At 48.5% G+C, this 18,254-nt stretch overlaps 1 protein-coding gene across 1 annotated transcript; it reads right to left on the reverse strand.

Annotated features, from left to right (window-relative positions):
- Positions 1–11,132: 11,132 nt before the first annotated feature.
- On the reverse strand, positions 11,133–17,768 carry LOC125760293 (uncharacterized). Its single transcript, XM_049420172.1, has 2 exons — positions 17,040–17,768; positions 11,133–11,345 (listed from the first exon to the last, which is right to left on the reverse strand). Exons 1-2 carry the CDS (start codon positions 17,766–17,768, stop codon positions 11,133–11,135), a joined length of 942 nt encoding a protein of 313 aa, XP_049276129.1.
- Positions 17,769–18,254: the final 486 nt, after the last annotated feature.

Consider the following 18,254-nt stretch of genomic DNA (forward strand, 5'->3'; position numbering starts at 1 on the left):
CTTAGCGCACACACGCCGCGTCAATTCTCGCGCGTTCAAAACGCGTTTGTAGTATTTTGTGTTCGAAAGCTAGGTACCTAGGACCTGACATTCACGCGCGCTCTGATCCCCGTTCTGCGCATGCGCGAAAAAAGAAAAAAAGGTACAATTTGCAGTGTTAGGGATCTCTCTTCTTCAAACTTTAGGTACTTTCTAGGTGCTTCTGTGAATCGCTGTTTTCCCTAGGTTAACGGCTCGGGCAACGTTTTTGTTTTGCTCAGAGGCTCGGCAAATCGTCAGCGCGGGAAAGATGGCAGTTGAATGCGAGGTAGGTCCTTCGTTTTTCTTTCACGATTTTGCCGTATCGGAAAATGATAGCCGCAATTAAAGGCGCGTTGAGGGCTGAAATGAGGAGGCGATGTCGTCTGATGTAGAAGTTGTTGTGTCGTGCATATCAATTAAGGCACATCAAAGGAAACATTCGTTCCTCATTCTTTATTTCCTCTTCGTCGTCTTCGCTGAGGCGGCCGCCGAGCACGTGCCATCTCCTGGCGCCGTAGTCGGCAGTGACGCCTTATAGGCACCGTACAGTCGAGTTTTCCAGTGCGACTGCAGCGCCAGAACGCAAAACCTAGCGGACAAAAAACTCAATAATGAGACGGGGTTGCTCAAAATGGAACGCGATGTGCGCGTCTCCCTCTCTGAATGAGTAGGCGGACTGCGGCCGGGATACACGGGGGACGCGTTCGCGCGTCTGTTTTCTGCGTGCCCCTAACGGCCAATGCCAGTGAACTTGGGACGGGCCAGTGCGAGCAACGCAGCTCCCTCTGGCCAGTGTACGGTGCCTATACGACATATCCCCTTTTGCGAAAAAAAAAAAAAAAAAAAGTTGCTACCTAATATAGTCCTTGAACTTCTGCGGTGTCTTCTTCTTACGAGTGCTCCTTCTAATACGCGCTTGAGATCCCGACATATTGGGTGAAACTTGCGCACTGTCTGCTGCGAGTGGTTCAGGAGAGTCCGCATTTTCATGATTATCCTCTCTTGACGTGCCAGGATGCGATAGATCACCCATAACTGTACCAGACGATTGAGTGGATGCCGGTGACCAGTTCATAACAGCAGATGTGCCTGATCTCATTTTGCTGACAGCTGCAGGGTGAACAGCAGCTAACTTGGACGCGTTCCACACTCGTCCATCTTCCAACAAGTACGAGGCTGGTCCACGCTTTTCAACGATCTTCTTGGGCGCGGAGAACTGTGAAGATAGCTTCCCAGGAATGGCAGATAATTTAACCCGCACGTAATCACCAACGGCGAAGTTTGGTTCTTTGGCTCCGCGTTTTTCATCTGTATAGCTCTTCGACCTGGTTTGCTTGTTTTTCACGCGCTCTCGCAACTGCTCAATCGCCCTTGACGGGTCCGTGCTGAAGCATTTGTCGGGCATGCCCACTATGTCGAGCCTTGTTCGAGGTTGGCGTCCATGAAGAAGTACAGCGGGCGCAACACCAGTTGTCGCGTGAGGCGTACATCGATATATTTGCAGGTAATCAAGCATGGCTATTTTTATATCACGGCGTTCAAACAGAGCCAGTTGTATGTATGACTTCAATACCCTGTTGAATCGTTCCACCAAGCCGTTAGCTTGCGGGTGGTACACAGAAGAGTTGTAATGCTTGATTCCCCGTTCTGCGAGAAATTCTTCAAAATTTGCTGATGAAAACTGTGGCCCATGATCGGATACGAGACCACGTGGGTATCCTTCGCGTGCAAAAAGTTCAAGTAAGAATTTCTTCACTGTAGGTGTGGTCGCGTCTCTTACGAAAGCCACTTCAGGCCACTTGCTGTAATAGTCAATGATTGTAATGGCAAAACGGCAGTCGGCTGAAGCTTGCGTGAAAGGTCCTACGATGTCGATTGCAACTTTTTCCCAAGCTTTGTCAGGAAGAGGAACGGGTTGCATTGGCGCTGCAGAGGTACGTGCAGACTTGTCACAGGACTGGCAAATCACACATGTGCGCACAAGCTCTTCAATGTGACTGTCCATGCACGGCCACCAATAGGACTCTCTCAGGCGAGCTTTGGTGCGACTAATGCCTGGATGTGACTCATGGGCCAGATCCATAAAACGGCGTGTCATAGACGCTGGCACGACAATCCTTTCACCCCGGCACAAGATATCATTTACAACTGAGAGTTCAGCTCGCACATGAAAGTAAGCCAGCAGCTCTTTCGACAAGGATTTTTTGTCAGGCCAAGAAGTAATCGTGAAGTGCTTGGCTTGAGAGAGAGCGGGGTCGTTGGCACTGGCTTCTTGAAGCTCTTGCATGGTAACGACTGGAGACAGGAAGCATATGAATTCTTCTTCGGGTGCATCGCGGAGTAAACTCTGTACGGGCAGCCGGGAAAGAGCGTCAGCCACGACGTTTTCGCTACCCTTTCTGTATTCCACGGTGTAGTTGTAGCACAGCAACCGTGAGGACCAGCGCGCAATCCTTAATGGACGGTGACCGGTACCTTTCGTTGAAAGAAGCGTAACCAATGCCGCATGGTCAGTCCGTAAGATGAAAGGTCTCCCCCACAGGTAAACGTGCCAATGTTCGCAAGCCCAGACGCAGGCAAGAGCCTCGCGTTCGCCAACTGAGTACTGCCGTTCATGTGGCTGCAGGGTACGCGAGGTGAACGCGACAGTTTGCAGTGAGGTTCCGTTATCTTGCTGAAGTACCGCACCTAATCCATATCCTGAGGCATCAGTCGTGACGTACACCGGTAAGTGAGGATCGAAAAGATGAAGAACCTCGCAAGATGTTAGAAGAGCTTTCAGTCGCTCCAAACTGCCTTGTGCTGCCGCAGTCCAAACGAAAGGTGCATTTCCTCGAAGCAAGGCACGCATTGGCTCCACAACGTCAGAAAAATGGGGGATGAACTTGGAGTAGAAACCTGCAAGTCCCAGCAGGTAGGTCGGAGGCGCCCGAAGCAACCATGTAATTCTTGAAGGCTTGTATCCATTGCTCCCAAGGGATGACCGGGTGTCCAGGTGACGGCAGGAACGGGGGTGGTGGTTGTAGTCCAGAAACACTCATCGTAGAGGACGACAGGCGTACGTACAACACTCACGAAGATGAAGGTCAGACCGGTAGCACATAGGCTCGTAAATCTTCGTCGCCAAAATATGTTGTGTCGTGCATATCAATTAAGGCACATCAAAGGAAACATTCGTTCCTCATTCTTTATTTCCTCTTCGTCGTCTTCGCTGAGGCGGCCGCCGAGCACGTGCCATCTCCTGGCGCCGTAGTCGGCAGTGACGCCTTATACGACAGAAGTGTTTAACGCCAGAGCGTTTGCCGGGTTAATCTACTGAGGTGCACGGCGGTTGAAACGCGATCCTTTTTTTCGACACTCGGCGGGCGTTTGAGGTCGCCTAATCGAGCATTTGTCACGCAGTTTGATTATTTCGATTTAGATTGCGTTATACAGAGCCATTCTAAGACCGCTATACACGAAAACTGCGGCTCGACGACGAGTCAACATGTATGAGCTCTCTCACTTTGTTGATAAGCTGACGGCATTCCCCCGGGATATTGACTAAAAAGGTTGGAGTGCGCGTTAGTACGATGCGCGCCGAAAAGTCCGGCACCTTTCGCGGTGTAAGAATTAGGGAAAGATCTTTTATTTATTTATGCAGGTGCCCTCTCCAGTTCCCCTGATGGATCTGCGGAGTCGGATATCTGGCGCTGCGGAGAACCGAGCTGATTGCAGTACCAGCACTCTGAAGCACTTATTTGAGCAGGAAAGATAAAGGTGAGCAGAAAGTTTCGAGGCAAGACTGACTTCACGTGTGGAGTGGAATCATGTTGATATTCGGTGCAACGTTGGTGTGCGGCCCGGCCCGAACCCGAGAAAAAATTTCACATCCCCGGCCCGGCCCGACCTCAGATCGGGCCCGACAGAGGCCCGGGCCAATAATCTAGGTCGTGTTGCCCGAACATGGAATCGACAGCAAGGCGTTTTAAGTAGCAAATATCTACGTTTTGTTGGCACACGGTACGCTAACAAGTATGCTTTAATCTACGGTAATTCTTACGGTAAAGGGTCTCACTGTGGTAACAGGTGACCGGACATACTGGGTACGATTCGGCAGCGGTATACTATGCATATTTTTTCAACAAATACAGTGGGAATCCTCAAGGGCGTTTCGTAGCAGATATTGAAGCAGAAAAAGGTGATTTCATGGCCAGGAATTGGGGACATTGATGGAGTTAAGGGAGCTGCCACTAAACGCACCAGTGGTGAGACTGACTTACTGAGGCATTGAAGCACCCTCTTCGCCTCGCTCCGCCGCACACGCTCCCGAGCATCGTATTCAAAAATTTTTTCAGCACCGCGAGCTGTTCCGACATAATCTGATACAATGAAGGAACAGATGTGGACTTTGGAAACAACAAGAATAAGGCCGACAAACGCGACCGAGGAAGTTACATGGCGTTAGCTACACAATAAAGCAGCCTATCAATTGAACAAGCGCTTCTCAGCCAATCTAAAACCGGGAGTCATTTTTGAAACCTCTTCTTTGAGCTTCGTAATCGAAGTCGAAAGAAGCCAAAGTGGGTCTGAATTTAGGCGGCTCTCACAGGCTGCATGGTACAATCTTCAAATGGCCTGGGAAGGTAGGCGCTTTGCGGCACGTTATTGGAATTACGCCTAAATTGTTCAAGTGGTTCCCTAGTATCTGAAACCGACAGTCGTTTTCAGTACCATATTTTGTTCGTGAGATATTATTTTTGTGTGTGTGTCCACATAGGCGTGCGCACAGGGGGGTGGCCGCCCCCCCTAATCACCTAAGAGGGGGGTGCAAAATCTGCCCCATACATTGACATAGTAGGGTGGGGGGGGGGCGCTGCGATGAACCTTCGCCCCCCCCCCCCTGATGGGGAACCCTGCGCACGCCTATGTGTGTCCATGCTTCCCATTCAGTTACTGCAGGGCTCCCTGCCGCCGCCAGGAGATAGCGCGACATGCACATGTCCCGAAATAATGGGGACGGCAGCATGAGTTCAGTTTCAACAGGGAGCGCAATAAGAACAGAGGAGACAGAGAATAGAACGCTCTCTTGTTTTTATTGCGCTCTCTATTAAAACTTAAACCATGCTCTACCATCAAACCCAATCGTGCACCTTTCTGGATATGTAGCACCTGTCTTCAGAATGGGAGCACTTTGCCACGGCAAGAGAAATAGGGGAAGAGAGCCAAATGAATTATCTTTGTTTTAAATACACTAACCTAGATAAAGATCATAACGAACTCCGTGCACCACATGTACTTTTCGAAATATGTATAAACAGCCGAAAGGACGAAAAAAGCTATTTGTTATAGCATTATTTCCATATATCACACCTCTGCTAGTATATACAGTCTATAGTGCCGAAGAACTTTTTCTTTATTTATTGTGTGCTGCAATTCTTGTTTGCTTTTACTTCTATTTCTTTACTCACTCCCCTCTGCGATGTCTTTGGTCTTGAGGGTATCAGTAAATGAAAATTAAATGTAATAAGTTTGTGTGGCATAGTTTACAGTTAATTTCCTGACATGTCATTGTGCAAAAAGTCAATTTTTCAAGAGATTCCGTCTGTAAGCATGCCATGCTCTGTTGCATCAGATATCCTACTGCTCTACAGTTTCTTGAACTGCTTGCACTAGCCGCAGGAGCGCACGAAATCTGCCTTGCGAATTGTGAAGGCTTCGGCAGTCGTAGTTCCCAGACCTCCCACACTCGAGGAAATTTCGGGCATCTCTGCGGACTTCTGCAGAATGTACAGCTCATCGCTTCATTTGTCTTGTTCTCGAACGTCATGCCCTTTTCAATATAACCCATAAAACTCCTCTTTGAGGGCTTCTCTTTTCTTTCTTTCGCGACTGATCCTCCGCTTGAGGTGTATGATATCATGGGTAATCCAGGGGTTCCGTTTGTTCGCCCTTTTCTTTGTAACAGGTATGAAGCTGTCAATGCTATGGAAGATGATTTCTTTAAATTTAACCCGCATTACTTTAACGTCAGTCTCAATGCTGAAATTATCTAATGAATATGAAAAATAATCGATTATGCTAGTGTCATCTGCTTTCGAGAAATTAGGCACGTAAACGAGGCGTTCCTCAAGTTTAGTACGCACAGCTACGTGTTTTATTTGAACGAATACTAGCTCGTGATCCGATATTCCCTTGTCAACTGCTAATTCATAATTATCAAAGCACCTGGGCAGAAATACTAAATCTAGGATAGACTTTGCTGAGCCTGCCGTTCGTGTATATTGATGAACTATTTGCTTTAAAGGGGCCCTCCAACACTTTTTTTGAAGCGCCTACATCGCTGCTGACCGCATCAACGCGTAGTGGCGCTTGCCAGAACTATTGCGGGCGGAAATGACGAAGATGAGCGCTGGCCTATGATTGGATAAATGTAACGTTACTGCAGCGCCCTGGCAAAGAATGCGCCGAACGCCACGGCGCTGGAGGGAAACTGCGCTCGGGACGCTCCAGGCGCCGTTGTTTGTAGAAACTGAAGGGAAAAAAAATGTAAGAGCGTTGATATAGACGCCGTCGCAACAAGAAACACGACTAAAACTAGAAAAAATGTAGAGGCGTTCATGATCTGCCTCATTTCACACGCGCAGTTCACTCTTAATGCACCACATTGTTTGTTACTATCGCAACGGCGTCATCAATACGTTGGAAAGAACAGGCCAACATTGTATGCAAGCTTCCCGTATGTAGGATCTTTCAGTTCATTTCATTGGGGCGCCATCAGACGTCACAGGGTGAGTGAAACGTGGTCAGGTGACCCCGCGAAAATCGAGTTGAGGGTAGGCCTCCATTTTATTGTATTTTGAGTGTTCTAGGCTGAATAACTTCGGACTGCGTGCCCCTACCTGCTGCCGTTCTTGCTGCACTAATCTCTTCAGCCTCCAGTCTACGCAACCCGAAAGTAAAAACTGTAAAACATGAGGTCAGGAAAAGTGTTAGAGGGTCCCTTTAAGTCATGCACAAAAGCTATATCAATGAGAGCGTCACACTCTGGGCCCTCTTGTGAACCTACAGTAAAAGAATCCCAGTCAATATCTGGTAAGTTGAAGTCTCCCGAAAGAATAATACAACCATGTCGCGGCTTGTGTTGATCTAAATAACTTTTTATATCTTGCAAGTATGAAGCCGATTTATTAGGCGCTCTGTAGATAGCCCCGAGGAGAACAAAGGCATTGCCAATCCTGACGTTGCACCATACACTCTCGTGGTTTTGGATTCCTTGCAAACGGATGCATTCAACATAATCTCTAACTATGGCAACGCCACCTCCTCGGGATTCACTATCATTCCGCATTATCTTATAACCAGGTGGTGCTAACTCATTGTATCGAATATCAGGATTTAGCCACAACTGTGACAATGTGTGGGTCATAATTGGCTAGGGTGTATTCCAGGTCGCCAGTTTTATTTACCAGGCTTCTAGCATTTAAATTGACGAGACGGAAGCTGTCTCTTTTGTTAGGCGCACACCTTCAATCATGGCCTCTTTGCGCTGACGGGTGTGGGCTACGTTTAACCTTGACTCGGCGGTTTTTTGTGGAGTCCCAAGAAAACGCTTCATTATTAATGTATATTTTGTCGTAGTCAAGACGCACGCGCTGTTCCTTCTCCCTTTTCTTCGCAGCGGAGTTCCAAAGCAGCTTACGTTTAGCCACGGTTGGGCTAGACCGCACGCGCGCGCTCACTTCTTACGGCCTTCGCATCGGGTGTAGTACATGCCTCTCGCCGCTGCTTTGAGGGGGGCGCTGTGACCCTGACCCTCCTCCGCCGCTCCGTGCAGCGCGCGCAACGCCGGCACATGAGTTCAGGCGCGCTTCTTCACTCACCACGAGTTGAAAAACAAGTTGCCTAATCGTTGAAGACGCACAAATGGTTTATTCTGACTTCTTATATGCGCAATGTGCATCGAGCTTAAGCTTATCAAAAAACGTATAAATGCAAGAGCCGGGAGTACAGCGCTCCGCCATCAAACGTGTAGACATTCTGAGGTCTGGAAATAAATATTTATTGCTCGTAAGCACTCGCAAATAGTTGAACGCTTTCAAGTGAAAACTTTGCCGGACTTCACAAATGTCTCGTTCACAACCTAAAATGCTTCCTAGTCGGCTTGTGTGCGTAGGTGGAAGGCTTGTCGTTCGCGTCAGTCAGTTGGTTTGTGTGATTGACGAGGAGAATTCTTAGGAATTTTTCGGCTATGAGATCTGCGGATCATCGGGAGTGGCTGTCGTCAACGCCTTCAGGGCAACTTAAGATGGGAGCGCGTTGCAAGTAGGGCTGGACTGCTGTTTCCAAAACTCCTAGCACATTCCTGCGTGGCACGTGTTCAGAGGCCTTATCGAAAATGACCACTATCTTGTCCAAAAGAGCTAGAAACTCAGGCCTCGGGTTGTGTAGTTCGTTCCTGTCTTGTGCTCGCAGTAGCTTGTACAGCTGATGCTGCCTGTTGTTGGTCGTCAGTAGCACAGTGCAAGAGTCAAATCCGAGGTCTGTAATAATAATAAGCGACAAGGAGAGTCTGAAAAGTGCGAGCGATTTGAGCGGTTGTGCGTTTTAGCGGTGCGATTAGAGCGGTTGTGCGTTGTTAGCAGTGCGATTTGAGCGAATATGCGTATGCGACTTTGTGTTATGAGTTTTGCGTTGTAACCAAGTTGTTGATAATTAAATGTAAACTTCTTTTTCCCTTTTAACTGTGTGTCGTGCGTTGCGTTTTCTATTGTGTCTTATTTTACGGCCCAGCCATCCCGACGCTAACAAAAGGACCGCAAAAGAGCTCGGGGTCCCTGGAATTAATGTTTCCAGGTGGTGTTAACACCAGGTGCCACTCTCGGGGCGTGCCGTCCGAAGGGGTTATTCAGCAGCAAGAGTCCTCTCTTGCTTTTTTTACTTTCTTTCTCCCTATACGCAGTTATTTTCAACCATTAGAGATACGACTCACGTACGTGCTTCAAAGAGCTGTCAAGCTGCAGACCGCAGCTTTTAGCCCTGAAAACCACTCCAAATGTATTTGGAAAAATAAAGAAATAGAAAATAGCTAGCAAAGGCAAGGCGAGCTCTCTCAATTGCGGCCTCATTGTCCAACGAGACCAAGGGCCAAAGGTATTTGGTGCTCTCTGCTTGCAGAACAGGTGCAGCGTTATTTATCTCTCTCTCTGATCGTTGCCAGTGCTTCATGCCTCCTGCATTATGCCTCATGATGGTTAGCGCAAACGCAACACGGACGAAAAGAAGAAAAAACGACGACACAATTGAGCGCTATCTAACAACTGAATGTTTATTGGAAAAATCGCAAATATATATGTCTAAGAAAGAGAACTGCGTGAGCTGCCCTTCTATCGCTTTGATTGATGAGGAAGTGTCTTTCCTAGAAAGGGCGTAGTTTTGTTATCATACACGTTTTTATCTGTCAATTATCTTTGGCGCATGTGCGGGTTTGTTGTTTTTTCTCTTTCTTATACATATATATTTGTGATTTTTCCAATAAACATTCAGTTGTTAGATAGCGCTTGTGTCGTCGTTTTTTCTTCTTTTCGTCCGTGTTGCGTTTGCGCTAACCATCATGAGCAATTTCCAACTCGCCCAATTCGCTACCCTCCTGCATTATGCCTCGTTAGCCGATTCTTCCGCAGTTTTACTGAGTTTAAGCTTGTATTATCCACGAGCACATGCATACCGACATTATGCGGAGAGCCGTCTGATAACATTAGTTTTTTTTTTAAAGGAGGCGATCCTTCCTCTACCCCTGACTTCTTGAATAATCCCCCTCCCCTTTCTCCGTCGAGAACCCCCATTCCGCGGTTTCACATCGAGCTAGGTTAGGTTAGGTTAGGTTAGGCGCAGCAGATGCACGGTCAGGGTCGCAGCGCCCCTACCGCCGACGGGCGGCGAAACATACTGAGAAACTCTCCCATTGCTTTCGCGACGGGTGAGAAGGCCGTAAGGAAAGAAGCGCGCGCGTGCGGTCTAGCCTGGCCGTGGTTTAGCCAAGGTTTCCTTGGAAAAATTATCTGAGACTGAAATACCAGTTCCTTTCAGATTCTTACAATTTTTGTAGAGCTGCACTTTTTCCCTGTAATCATATAATCTTAGAACAACAGGGCGAGGCCTCGTGGTCTGCTTTTTTCCTATTGTGTGCAAGCGTTCGACAGTGTTTAGCGTAACATGCAGCTTCTTTTCCATTACATCATTTAGCACTTTACTGCGCAGGTCTTGTGGTGTTTCATTCGGTTCCTCTGGTAGGCCAAATACCATTAAGTTGTTCCTTCGGCTCCTATCTTCGAAGCTAACAAGCCTTTCCTGTTTTTGAACAGTTGCGCCCAGTTCCCGTACTGTTTTCGTCAGCTGTGAGATAGCTTTTTCATTTTCTTTGAGGATCTGTAGGCTGTCTTCGACCTGTTTAATCCGTGTACATAGCCCCTGCAGTTCGTTTTGAATGGTAAGAAGCAAGCAAAAGCAGGTGAAATGTAGATTGTTTCTGTTGTACTGTGACATAAAATGAAAACATAATCACGACACACAACATAAATAACATAATGGAGCTGCCACACACAAAGGTTCAGGCTATCCCAGATAAAAGGTTCCTCCCTTCTTTATGAAATATTGACAGAAAAAGACACTGAAAGTAAAAAGCAGTGACACTAAAACTGCACAGGACAATTAATCAGTCAGTCAATGAACTTTTTCATAAATTGTCCAGAGGAGCCGATTACCCTTGAGAGGGAGGACCAGCTGCGGGCCGCACCCACGTGGAAACTGGAAGGGCGAGCCTCTCCTGGACAGCCCGTATTTGGATCTCCTGGTCTGAGCTGATGATTGCCATCCTCCAGGCATAATCTCTGCTGAGAGGCTCGCCATCGTGCAGCGCTATGCATTGCCAGAGCACGTGAGGTAACGTTCATCGTCTGTTGTCACATTAAGGGCTTTGCGGCTTTAAGCCATCAATAAATTTACTGTAGACTAAAGGCAACAGATAAGAACCCGTTTGCAGCATTCTTAGGGAGATTGACTGGGCCCTCAAGAGTTCAGGGTGCGAGAGCAAAAATGTACACCTGGCCAATTGATAGTGTTTACAAATTTCATTAAAGCGAGGAGTGGATCAAGCTGCCGGATGCCTTCTCCCAAATTAGAGGTCGATTGCCTGTCACGGTGGAACAGTTCGCATCGCGGGCATGGGCAAACTCATTGGCATTGGGAATAACCAAGTGGGCATCTGTGCCCACCCGGCTATGATGTATGGTGTAGGTCTGAGCTTCGAGCTTTTTAACAGTAGAGCTGTTTGAGCTGACCATAGTCTGTGCAAATCGAACAGAAAACTTATCATGAACCGGCACACGCTCTTTTCGTCCTCTTCACCTTCTGCTTTGCTCTCAGAACATGTGCATCGATTTGTCTGGCGTGGGATGAAATAACTCTGATGGGCAAGAGAAAGGGTACAGAGAAAGAGATATAAAAAGAAATAGAGAGACAGAAAGGGAATAAAGACAAAGAGTTAGAAAGACTGAGAAAGAAATAGACAGAGAGAAAGATGTAGATACAGACACAAAAAAAGAGATAGCAAGTCAGAAAGAGAGAGAAAGGCGTAAATGTAGGCACAATAAATTTTTACATAAATGCAAATAATGTAAAAAAAAGTTTGCAACCATCTACAACAGCAAAGCAAAAATTGGGGCAGCTGCACACTGGTGGTGCGAAAAATTGGGGTAGTAGTGAAGCTAGCCTGCACTAGTGGTGCAAGGCTGGAAGCAACAGCAGAGCGAGTACTCCCGAGGAAGAAGAAGCTGCCCTCCCAAGCCTATGTCCCTTCTTCGCTTAAACGACATGGGTTTAGCACGAACATGTCGCGTGACTAGTGCTATGCGATTTTGCCGGGAACATGTCACGTAGTTTTGGTGGGAAGATATCATGTGACTAGTGCTACATGATTTTTCACTCTCTCTCTCTCTGTATTTCTCACTTCTATTTCTCTCTTTCCTTCTCTGTCTTTCTATCTTTTTATTTCTTTTCTTTTTTCCTTTCTGTGTCCGTTTTTCTCTTTCTTTCTGTCTCTTTATTTCCGTCTCTGTACACATTCGCTCGGCCATCCGTGTTTCCGCATCCCACAGAGGAGAATTCGCCGCAGCAGGAGAGTGCCCACTGGGCTTACGTGTTAGGGGAGATGAAGAAGACGACGAAGAGAGTGCGTGCTGGCATGATGACTGGTGCACATGTTAGGGGAGATGAAGAAGATGACCAAGAGAGAGCGCGCGCCAGCATGATAATGATAATTTATTGCAACACCAGGCAAACTATGGCGAGCTCCAACAGCTTCGCTGTTAAAATAGTATTGTTTATGATGGCACAAAGGCACAGGCAGTTGAACATAGCCGTGCAATTGTCCTTTTTCCCACACAGTTCACAGAACACTGTCGCTGCTCTTATTCTGTAGTATCGTGAGTGAAGAGTCTACTGTCGGATCAACACACTCCAGGGTCTCTTTCTTCTCGACATGGCTGAGAAGGGCAGCACAGGAGCAGATAGCCAGACCGCTAAGAGACCAAAAGGGAAGGATGCATCGTGTGTGCCGGGTCTGATCGCATAGGGTCAGTTTCGCCCCTGTCGGTGAACACCTGAAGAAGTAGATTACAGACAAAAGAAAAGCTGCATGCACATCACATTTTTCTTTCTTTTGCTCTTGACTCTCCTTTCCCCTGACGGCTCTCCACAGTTCCCCATTCGCCATTCGTTTGAGTCATGTCAGCGTGGCAGCATATCGTGGCCGGTGCGTCCTATTTCATTGCCGCTAGCGGTTGTTTTCCGGAACTAGAGGACTAGGTTGAATCCCATAGAGTTTCATACAGTCAATGTTGCCCTGTAACATGAATAACGCTCTCAAACTGTGATTGAAAGCGAATTTTGAGGTTAAATAGTGTTCCTATAGGTGCCGGTTTTGAAAATAAGCATTTATAGGCATTTAGGCACAAATTCCAAAAATAAGCATTCATAGGCACTATAAAACACTCTAAAAGCCTTACTTCAACTCAAATTCATGCTCATATATCAGTATGGGGCAATAGGAACGCAAGGAACAAAATGGGCATTTGCCTAAAATCTAGTCTGTAGTTATCACTACCTTGTTCTCACGGTGGGTTTAGTCCGTTTTTCGGAGCATGTATGGTCTTGCCCATACAATCGAGAGGGTTCGAAGGAATTTTGGAGCCTCGCAGGCAAATCAGGAGAGTTGGCAGGTATGCAAATATAGTTGCATTATGACATGGTGATTCCACAAGTAGCACGTGACATACTGCCCATGTGTGACTGCCATGTTGCAATAAAGCACATCTCCACAGGTGTGCATGTCAGCTGACTGCAAGGCATACCATCAACTGTTACATTTTTTTTTTTCCCCGCTGGCAGCAGTGAGACTGGGGTGCTTCACCTATCAATGGGCATCACTATGTGCCATTGCCTTGTGGCTCCAAAGCAGTCATTTCCCCAGATTTTCAGCGAAATCATGTTTGGGCATTGCCACACAGCACCTAAAATCTTTAAATTAGCCGGGATGGTGAAGTCGCTACTTCGAACTTTCCTGTGAAATCTATGTTAGAAAATATGTGACCACAGAAATTCTTCATTAAGCAGGATTTTGACATAACAGAGTTTGAGTTATCATGGTTTTACTGTAGTGAAATCTAGGTAACGCATTGTCAAGCAAACACCTAGCTAGGTGTTTGCTTGACAATGCTCTCGAGCTCTGCTCATGAGACATGTAAGAGATGCAAAGCTTGCAATGGCAAGCCCACCAGTGGTTTTGGAAATGATATGCATCTGTAAGTACCATTGTTGTGCACTCAGTACAAGACAAGTGACCTGCTGAGGCACAAATTGTTGGAAACAGCATGGGTGCAGTGTACTACATGCTACCTCACATGAACATCGGATAAAACAAAACAGTAAGCAGATGACCATTGTTTGACGTTTCTGAAGAGAGAAACGTCTGCATTATTTATGGCAAAACTACCTCTCGAACGTAGGCATTGGTTCCCTATTTGCCCTGAGGGAAGAGGGAGGCAAAAAAAATAATTTTGTCATTCTTGTAACCAAATTTCGGAAGTGCTTTTATGCACAGTTCATTTCAGTAATGTAGTACACCTCTCCAGGACAAATGCAGATAGTAATTGGGGCTGCTACGATATGTCAACCACGGGGACGTATCCTCCTTGTCCCTGCTTGACCCAATACGGTGGGGGGAGGACACTCTTGCCCCTCCCCCTTCGTTAGCTGATGAGTCTGCTCTCAAAGCTTCTATAACACCCTCAGTGTCACCGATGAGCTCGTATTTTAAAAATCATTTATTGGAACACCCCCTCAGGGTTTGTACAGGCCCTTGAAAACCCTTGAATTTTAAAAGCATGTTTTCAAGGCCCTTGAAGGTCCTGGAATTGTATTCTGCCCTTAAAAACCCTTGAATTTCGGGACCAGTGCAGTCTAAAGTCCACAGTGCGACCTGCTTTCTGTGGTAGATTAATGTCGCTTCGGCAAACTTTCCATTACAGAAACAATACGCCGTGCGAGTTTGCATGTGTTCTGTTTGTTCATGCCTTGTCCTATTCTTCATTTCACGCCTCACCCATCGGTTCATCGTGTCCTGCATTTATGCTGCTTTTTTTCCTGTCAAGCGAGTGGTGCATGTAGTATACTAACGATCGAGAATCGGGAATCCACTCTTCGAACCTGGGACATCTTTTGCAGCGCTTTCTTGGAAACTTTCACAAGCGTCGTCCGAAAGGAAAGGGCCGCAGCCTTGCTGGAGACACGGATGCAACTCCCAAACGAGAGTGTAACCGTCCTTGCGGAGCAAATGACCTGTCTATTCCGCCACGCTGACCCTGCCATGACCAAGGAAAAGGTCCATTTCCTCATGCGAGGAGTAAAACAAGAGCTCTTTGCCGGGTTGATGCGGAACCCCCCCTTGACAGCTCAAGAATTTGTCTCCGAAGCAACGACCATCGAGAAGACGCTGGAAATGCGAACCCGCCAGTACAATCGCCGTTCGACTGAAGACAGCCCAGCTGTCCATGCCCTCTGCTACGACGACCTGCGCGAAACGATCCGAGCGATCATGCGGGAGGAACTGCGCAAGCTGTTACCCTCACCACAGCCTCAAGTGGACTCGATCGCAGATGTCGTTCGAACAGAAATCCAGCAGTCGTTGGGCAACCTTGAACCGCCACTGCCTCAGCCGCAAGCCACGAGCTATGCTGCTGCAATCCGACGCAACGCCCACCCTCCTTGCGTACGTCAAGACGCCGCGCCGCCGCAGCAGTTCCACCGCCAGCGGTACACGCCGAGGAAGACCAACGTTTGGCGCGCCCCCGACCACCGCCCACTCTGCTACTATTGCGGAGAAGCTGGCCACACCTACCGCCGCTGCCAGTACCGACAGATGGGGCTGCGTGGGTTCACCATTGACGTGCCGCTTTTACAGCGGGGTGAACGACCATCGCCGACTACCTCGCAGGAGCGCAGTGGACACCCCGACAACCTTCCCGTTTGCCGTCGCCAGGCCGCTACGTCTCTCCCCAACGCTGACCATACACTGGCCCAAGTCGGGGCCGGTCACCTAGGCCTTTTCCGGAAAACTAAGGGCAGCAACCGATGGAGGTGCGGTTGCTGTACAAAGAAATACCAAAGATCCTCCGCCGCCGCGGCGACGATATCTAAATAACATGCCTCAAGCTGAACAGAGAAGAAGACCTGACGATTCAACGGGGAAGCAGCGGAACAAGGCGACGTAGCCGTGACCCGACGCCACGACCTAACTGCAACGCAAGACAACGAACTAGCGACCTCGACGTTCTTATCGACGGCCACAGTGTCACAGCTCTCGTCGACACCGGAGCCGACTACATATTCTGTCATCAGTGGACCATTCACCACGAAGCTGAAGAAAGTTAGGACAGCCTGGGAAGGCCCCGATATCTGGACAGCTGGAGGTCATCTAGTAACACCGGAGGGAATCTGCACAGCGAGACTCACGATTAACAACCGGATTTATCCCGCGAACTTCGTAGTCCTGCAGCGTTGCTCGAGAGATGTCATCCTTGGTATGGACTTCTTAACCCTTTCAGCCCTGGATATTTTCTTTTGTTCGGATACTTTTTTTGTGCGTGTTTTACTAATAATTAGGACCTCAATAGACTACAAACGAAAAATTGAGCCAGTCGTGCAAGTAATAATGGATTTACAGACATGACATCAAATTAGGTCATCAGGGGTCAGCGGTCGTTAGAGAAAAATGGATTCTTTTTTCCTGCTACTCACTAGAGTACACAAAATGTGAACGATGTCTGATTTTTCAGTGTGATACTCATTGAAACAGCTTCGATACGTCGACCCGAAAATGACGCTTACCCGCCTCGGCGTCACCCATGACTTCGCTCAAGCTTCGTCTTCTTTGCGGCTCCCAGCTCAGCAAGGATGTCACAATTTTGGTGTCAATCGCAGTGGGCATCATTGAAGTATTCCCCCAAGAATGATCAGTTTTGGTTTCATTTCCAAGGTGCTAGGGGAAATGTTGTGTGGTGGTGTCAATTGACACCGCCAGGGCCGAAAGGGTTAAGCCTTCATGGTGCAGTCATCGATCTAAGATCCAAGTCGATCACACTATCCACAGAAAAAGCACTATGTCACGATCTGCCCCGGGACCGTGGACGAGGGGGCGCCGAGGCACCCGTGCTCTAGCAAGGACGACCCAAACGCATGGCGGGGTAACAGCTACCGACTGCCGAGGCGTGCTCGTCAGTGTTTATTATCCACACGCCACCAAGGTTGCCCGCCGAACCTGGCGAGGTAACGAAACTAAGCTAGGCAGGGCGCCACACGCTCGTTACATCCTTCACCCCCAGTTATTGCACACACAAAAAAAAAAGAAGTCCCAGCCTGTTCGACGTTAGCTTAGGCGAAAAGCGGTCTGTTGCCCTTCGTCGTTGAGTGCTCCGCCTGGGTACAGGTGTTGAGGGACTAGGTGCGGCAGCACCAGGTGCTGCCTGAGCCGTGCTTGATTCATCCTGAGGCTCTGCCGTGGTTGACAGAAATGGCAGTGAACTTGGCGGTGGCCCAACTAGTGGCGCACAACTGGAGGCGCCTGTCCCTTGCGTAGTGGTTGTCGTCTCACTGGCTGCAGCTGGTGCTGCTGTGGATGCAAGCCGGGTCCCGCGGTTAGCCCTCACATGGTCAGCATGCCGGTGCCATGTGGTTCCATCCTGCATACGTACGAGCAGAGAGGAGGAGCTTGCAGGCAAGAACCCTTGTCCAGCAGACCAAGGTGGGCCAGAACGGAAATTCCTGGCGAATATTGGCACTCCAGGCTCAGGCAACAATCCAGGACGGCACCCTTTGTCAGCAGCCAGATTCTGCTTCAGCTGCTTGAGCAGCGCCGTGGACCGGAGGTCTGGATGCAAAATGTCGAACGGTGTCTTCACCATCCGTCCCAGCAGGAGCTCACAGGGGGCACGGCCGGTGACATCATGGGGTGTATTCCGGTATTGGAAAAGCATGTGGGCAACTTGCGTACGGAAATTCCGAGCCTGGCTCTTCTTAAGTTTGACCTTAATAGTTTGCACCACCCGCTCAGCTGCACCATTTGAAGCAGGGTGGTACGGGGGAACCAATGCCGACCAGAGATCTTCAATCCGAGGCAGTGGGTACTTTTCAACGGTAGCGACGGGGTTGATCATAACCTTGAAATCCCCACAGATTCTGACACTACTCCGCAGTCTTGACTGGTACCAGGATGCCTTCTCGCTGCAACCGTTGCAGCTCCTGGGTGACCCCGTCCTTCAGTGCGAACGGCAGTGGGCGAGGCTTGAAAAACCGAGGCCAGACTCCCTCGGGTACATGGATGCCAGCAATCGTACCGGCAAATGTGCCCACCCCTAGCTGGAACAGTGACTGGAAATCTGTTGGAAGGCTCGGGATGTCTTCTACGACATGTAGGGCTGCTTCCTGGCCTTCTGGCAGCCGAACACCTAGTGCGCAAATCCAATTTCTGCCGAGCAGCGTCGGTGACGACCCCTTGGTCAAATAAAGAGGAAGGGTTGCTTCCCTGTTGCCAAAACGAACGCTGCCCTATGAAGACTGCCTTCATAGCACCAGACGGCCTCTTTGAGTTCAAGGTCATGCCCTTCGGTCCTTGCTTGGCGCCTGCGACTTTCCAACGCGTT

This window comes from Rhipicephalus sanguineus, chromosome 10, assembly GCF_013339695.2.
Source record: "Rhipicephalus sanguineus isolate Rsan-2018 chromosome 10, BIME_Rsan_1.4, whole genome shotgun sequence".
In the NCBI taxonomy this organism is placed as follows: domain Eukaryota; kingdom Metazoa; phylum Arthropoda; class Arachnida; order Ixodida; family Ixodidae; genus Rhipicephalus; species Rhipicephalus sanguineus.

Bases quoted from the DNA above. Each gene is read 5' to 3' on its own strand.
- LOC125760293 (XM_049420172.1), bottom strand. From the start codon at position 17,768: ATGATCAACCCCGTCGCTACCGTTGAAAAGTACCCACTGCCTCGGATT. The intron at 11,346-17,039 runs GTACCCAGGCGG...CGATTTGCACAG, and splicing joins CACCTAGTCCCTCAACACCT to ACTATGGTCAGCTCAAACAG.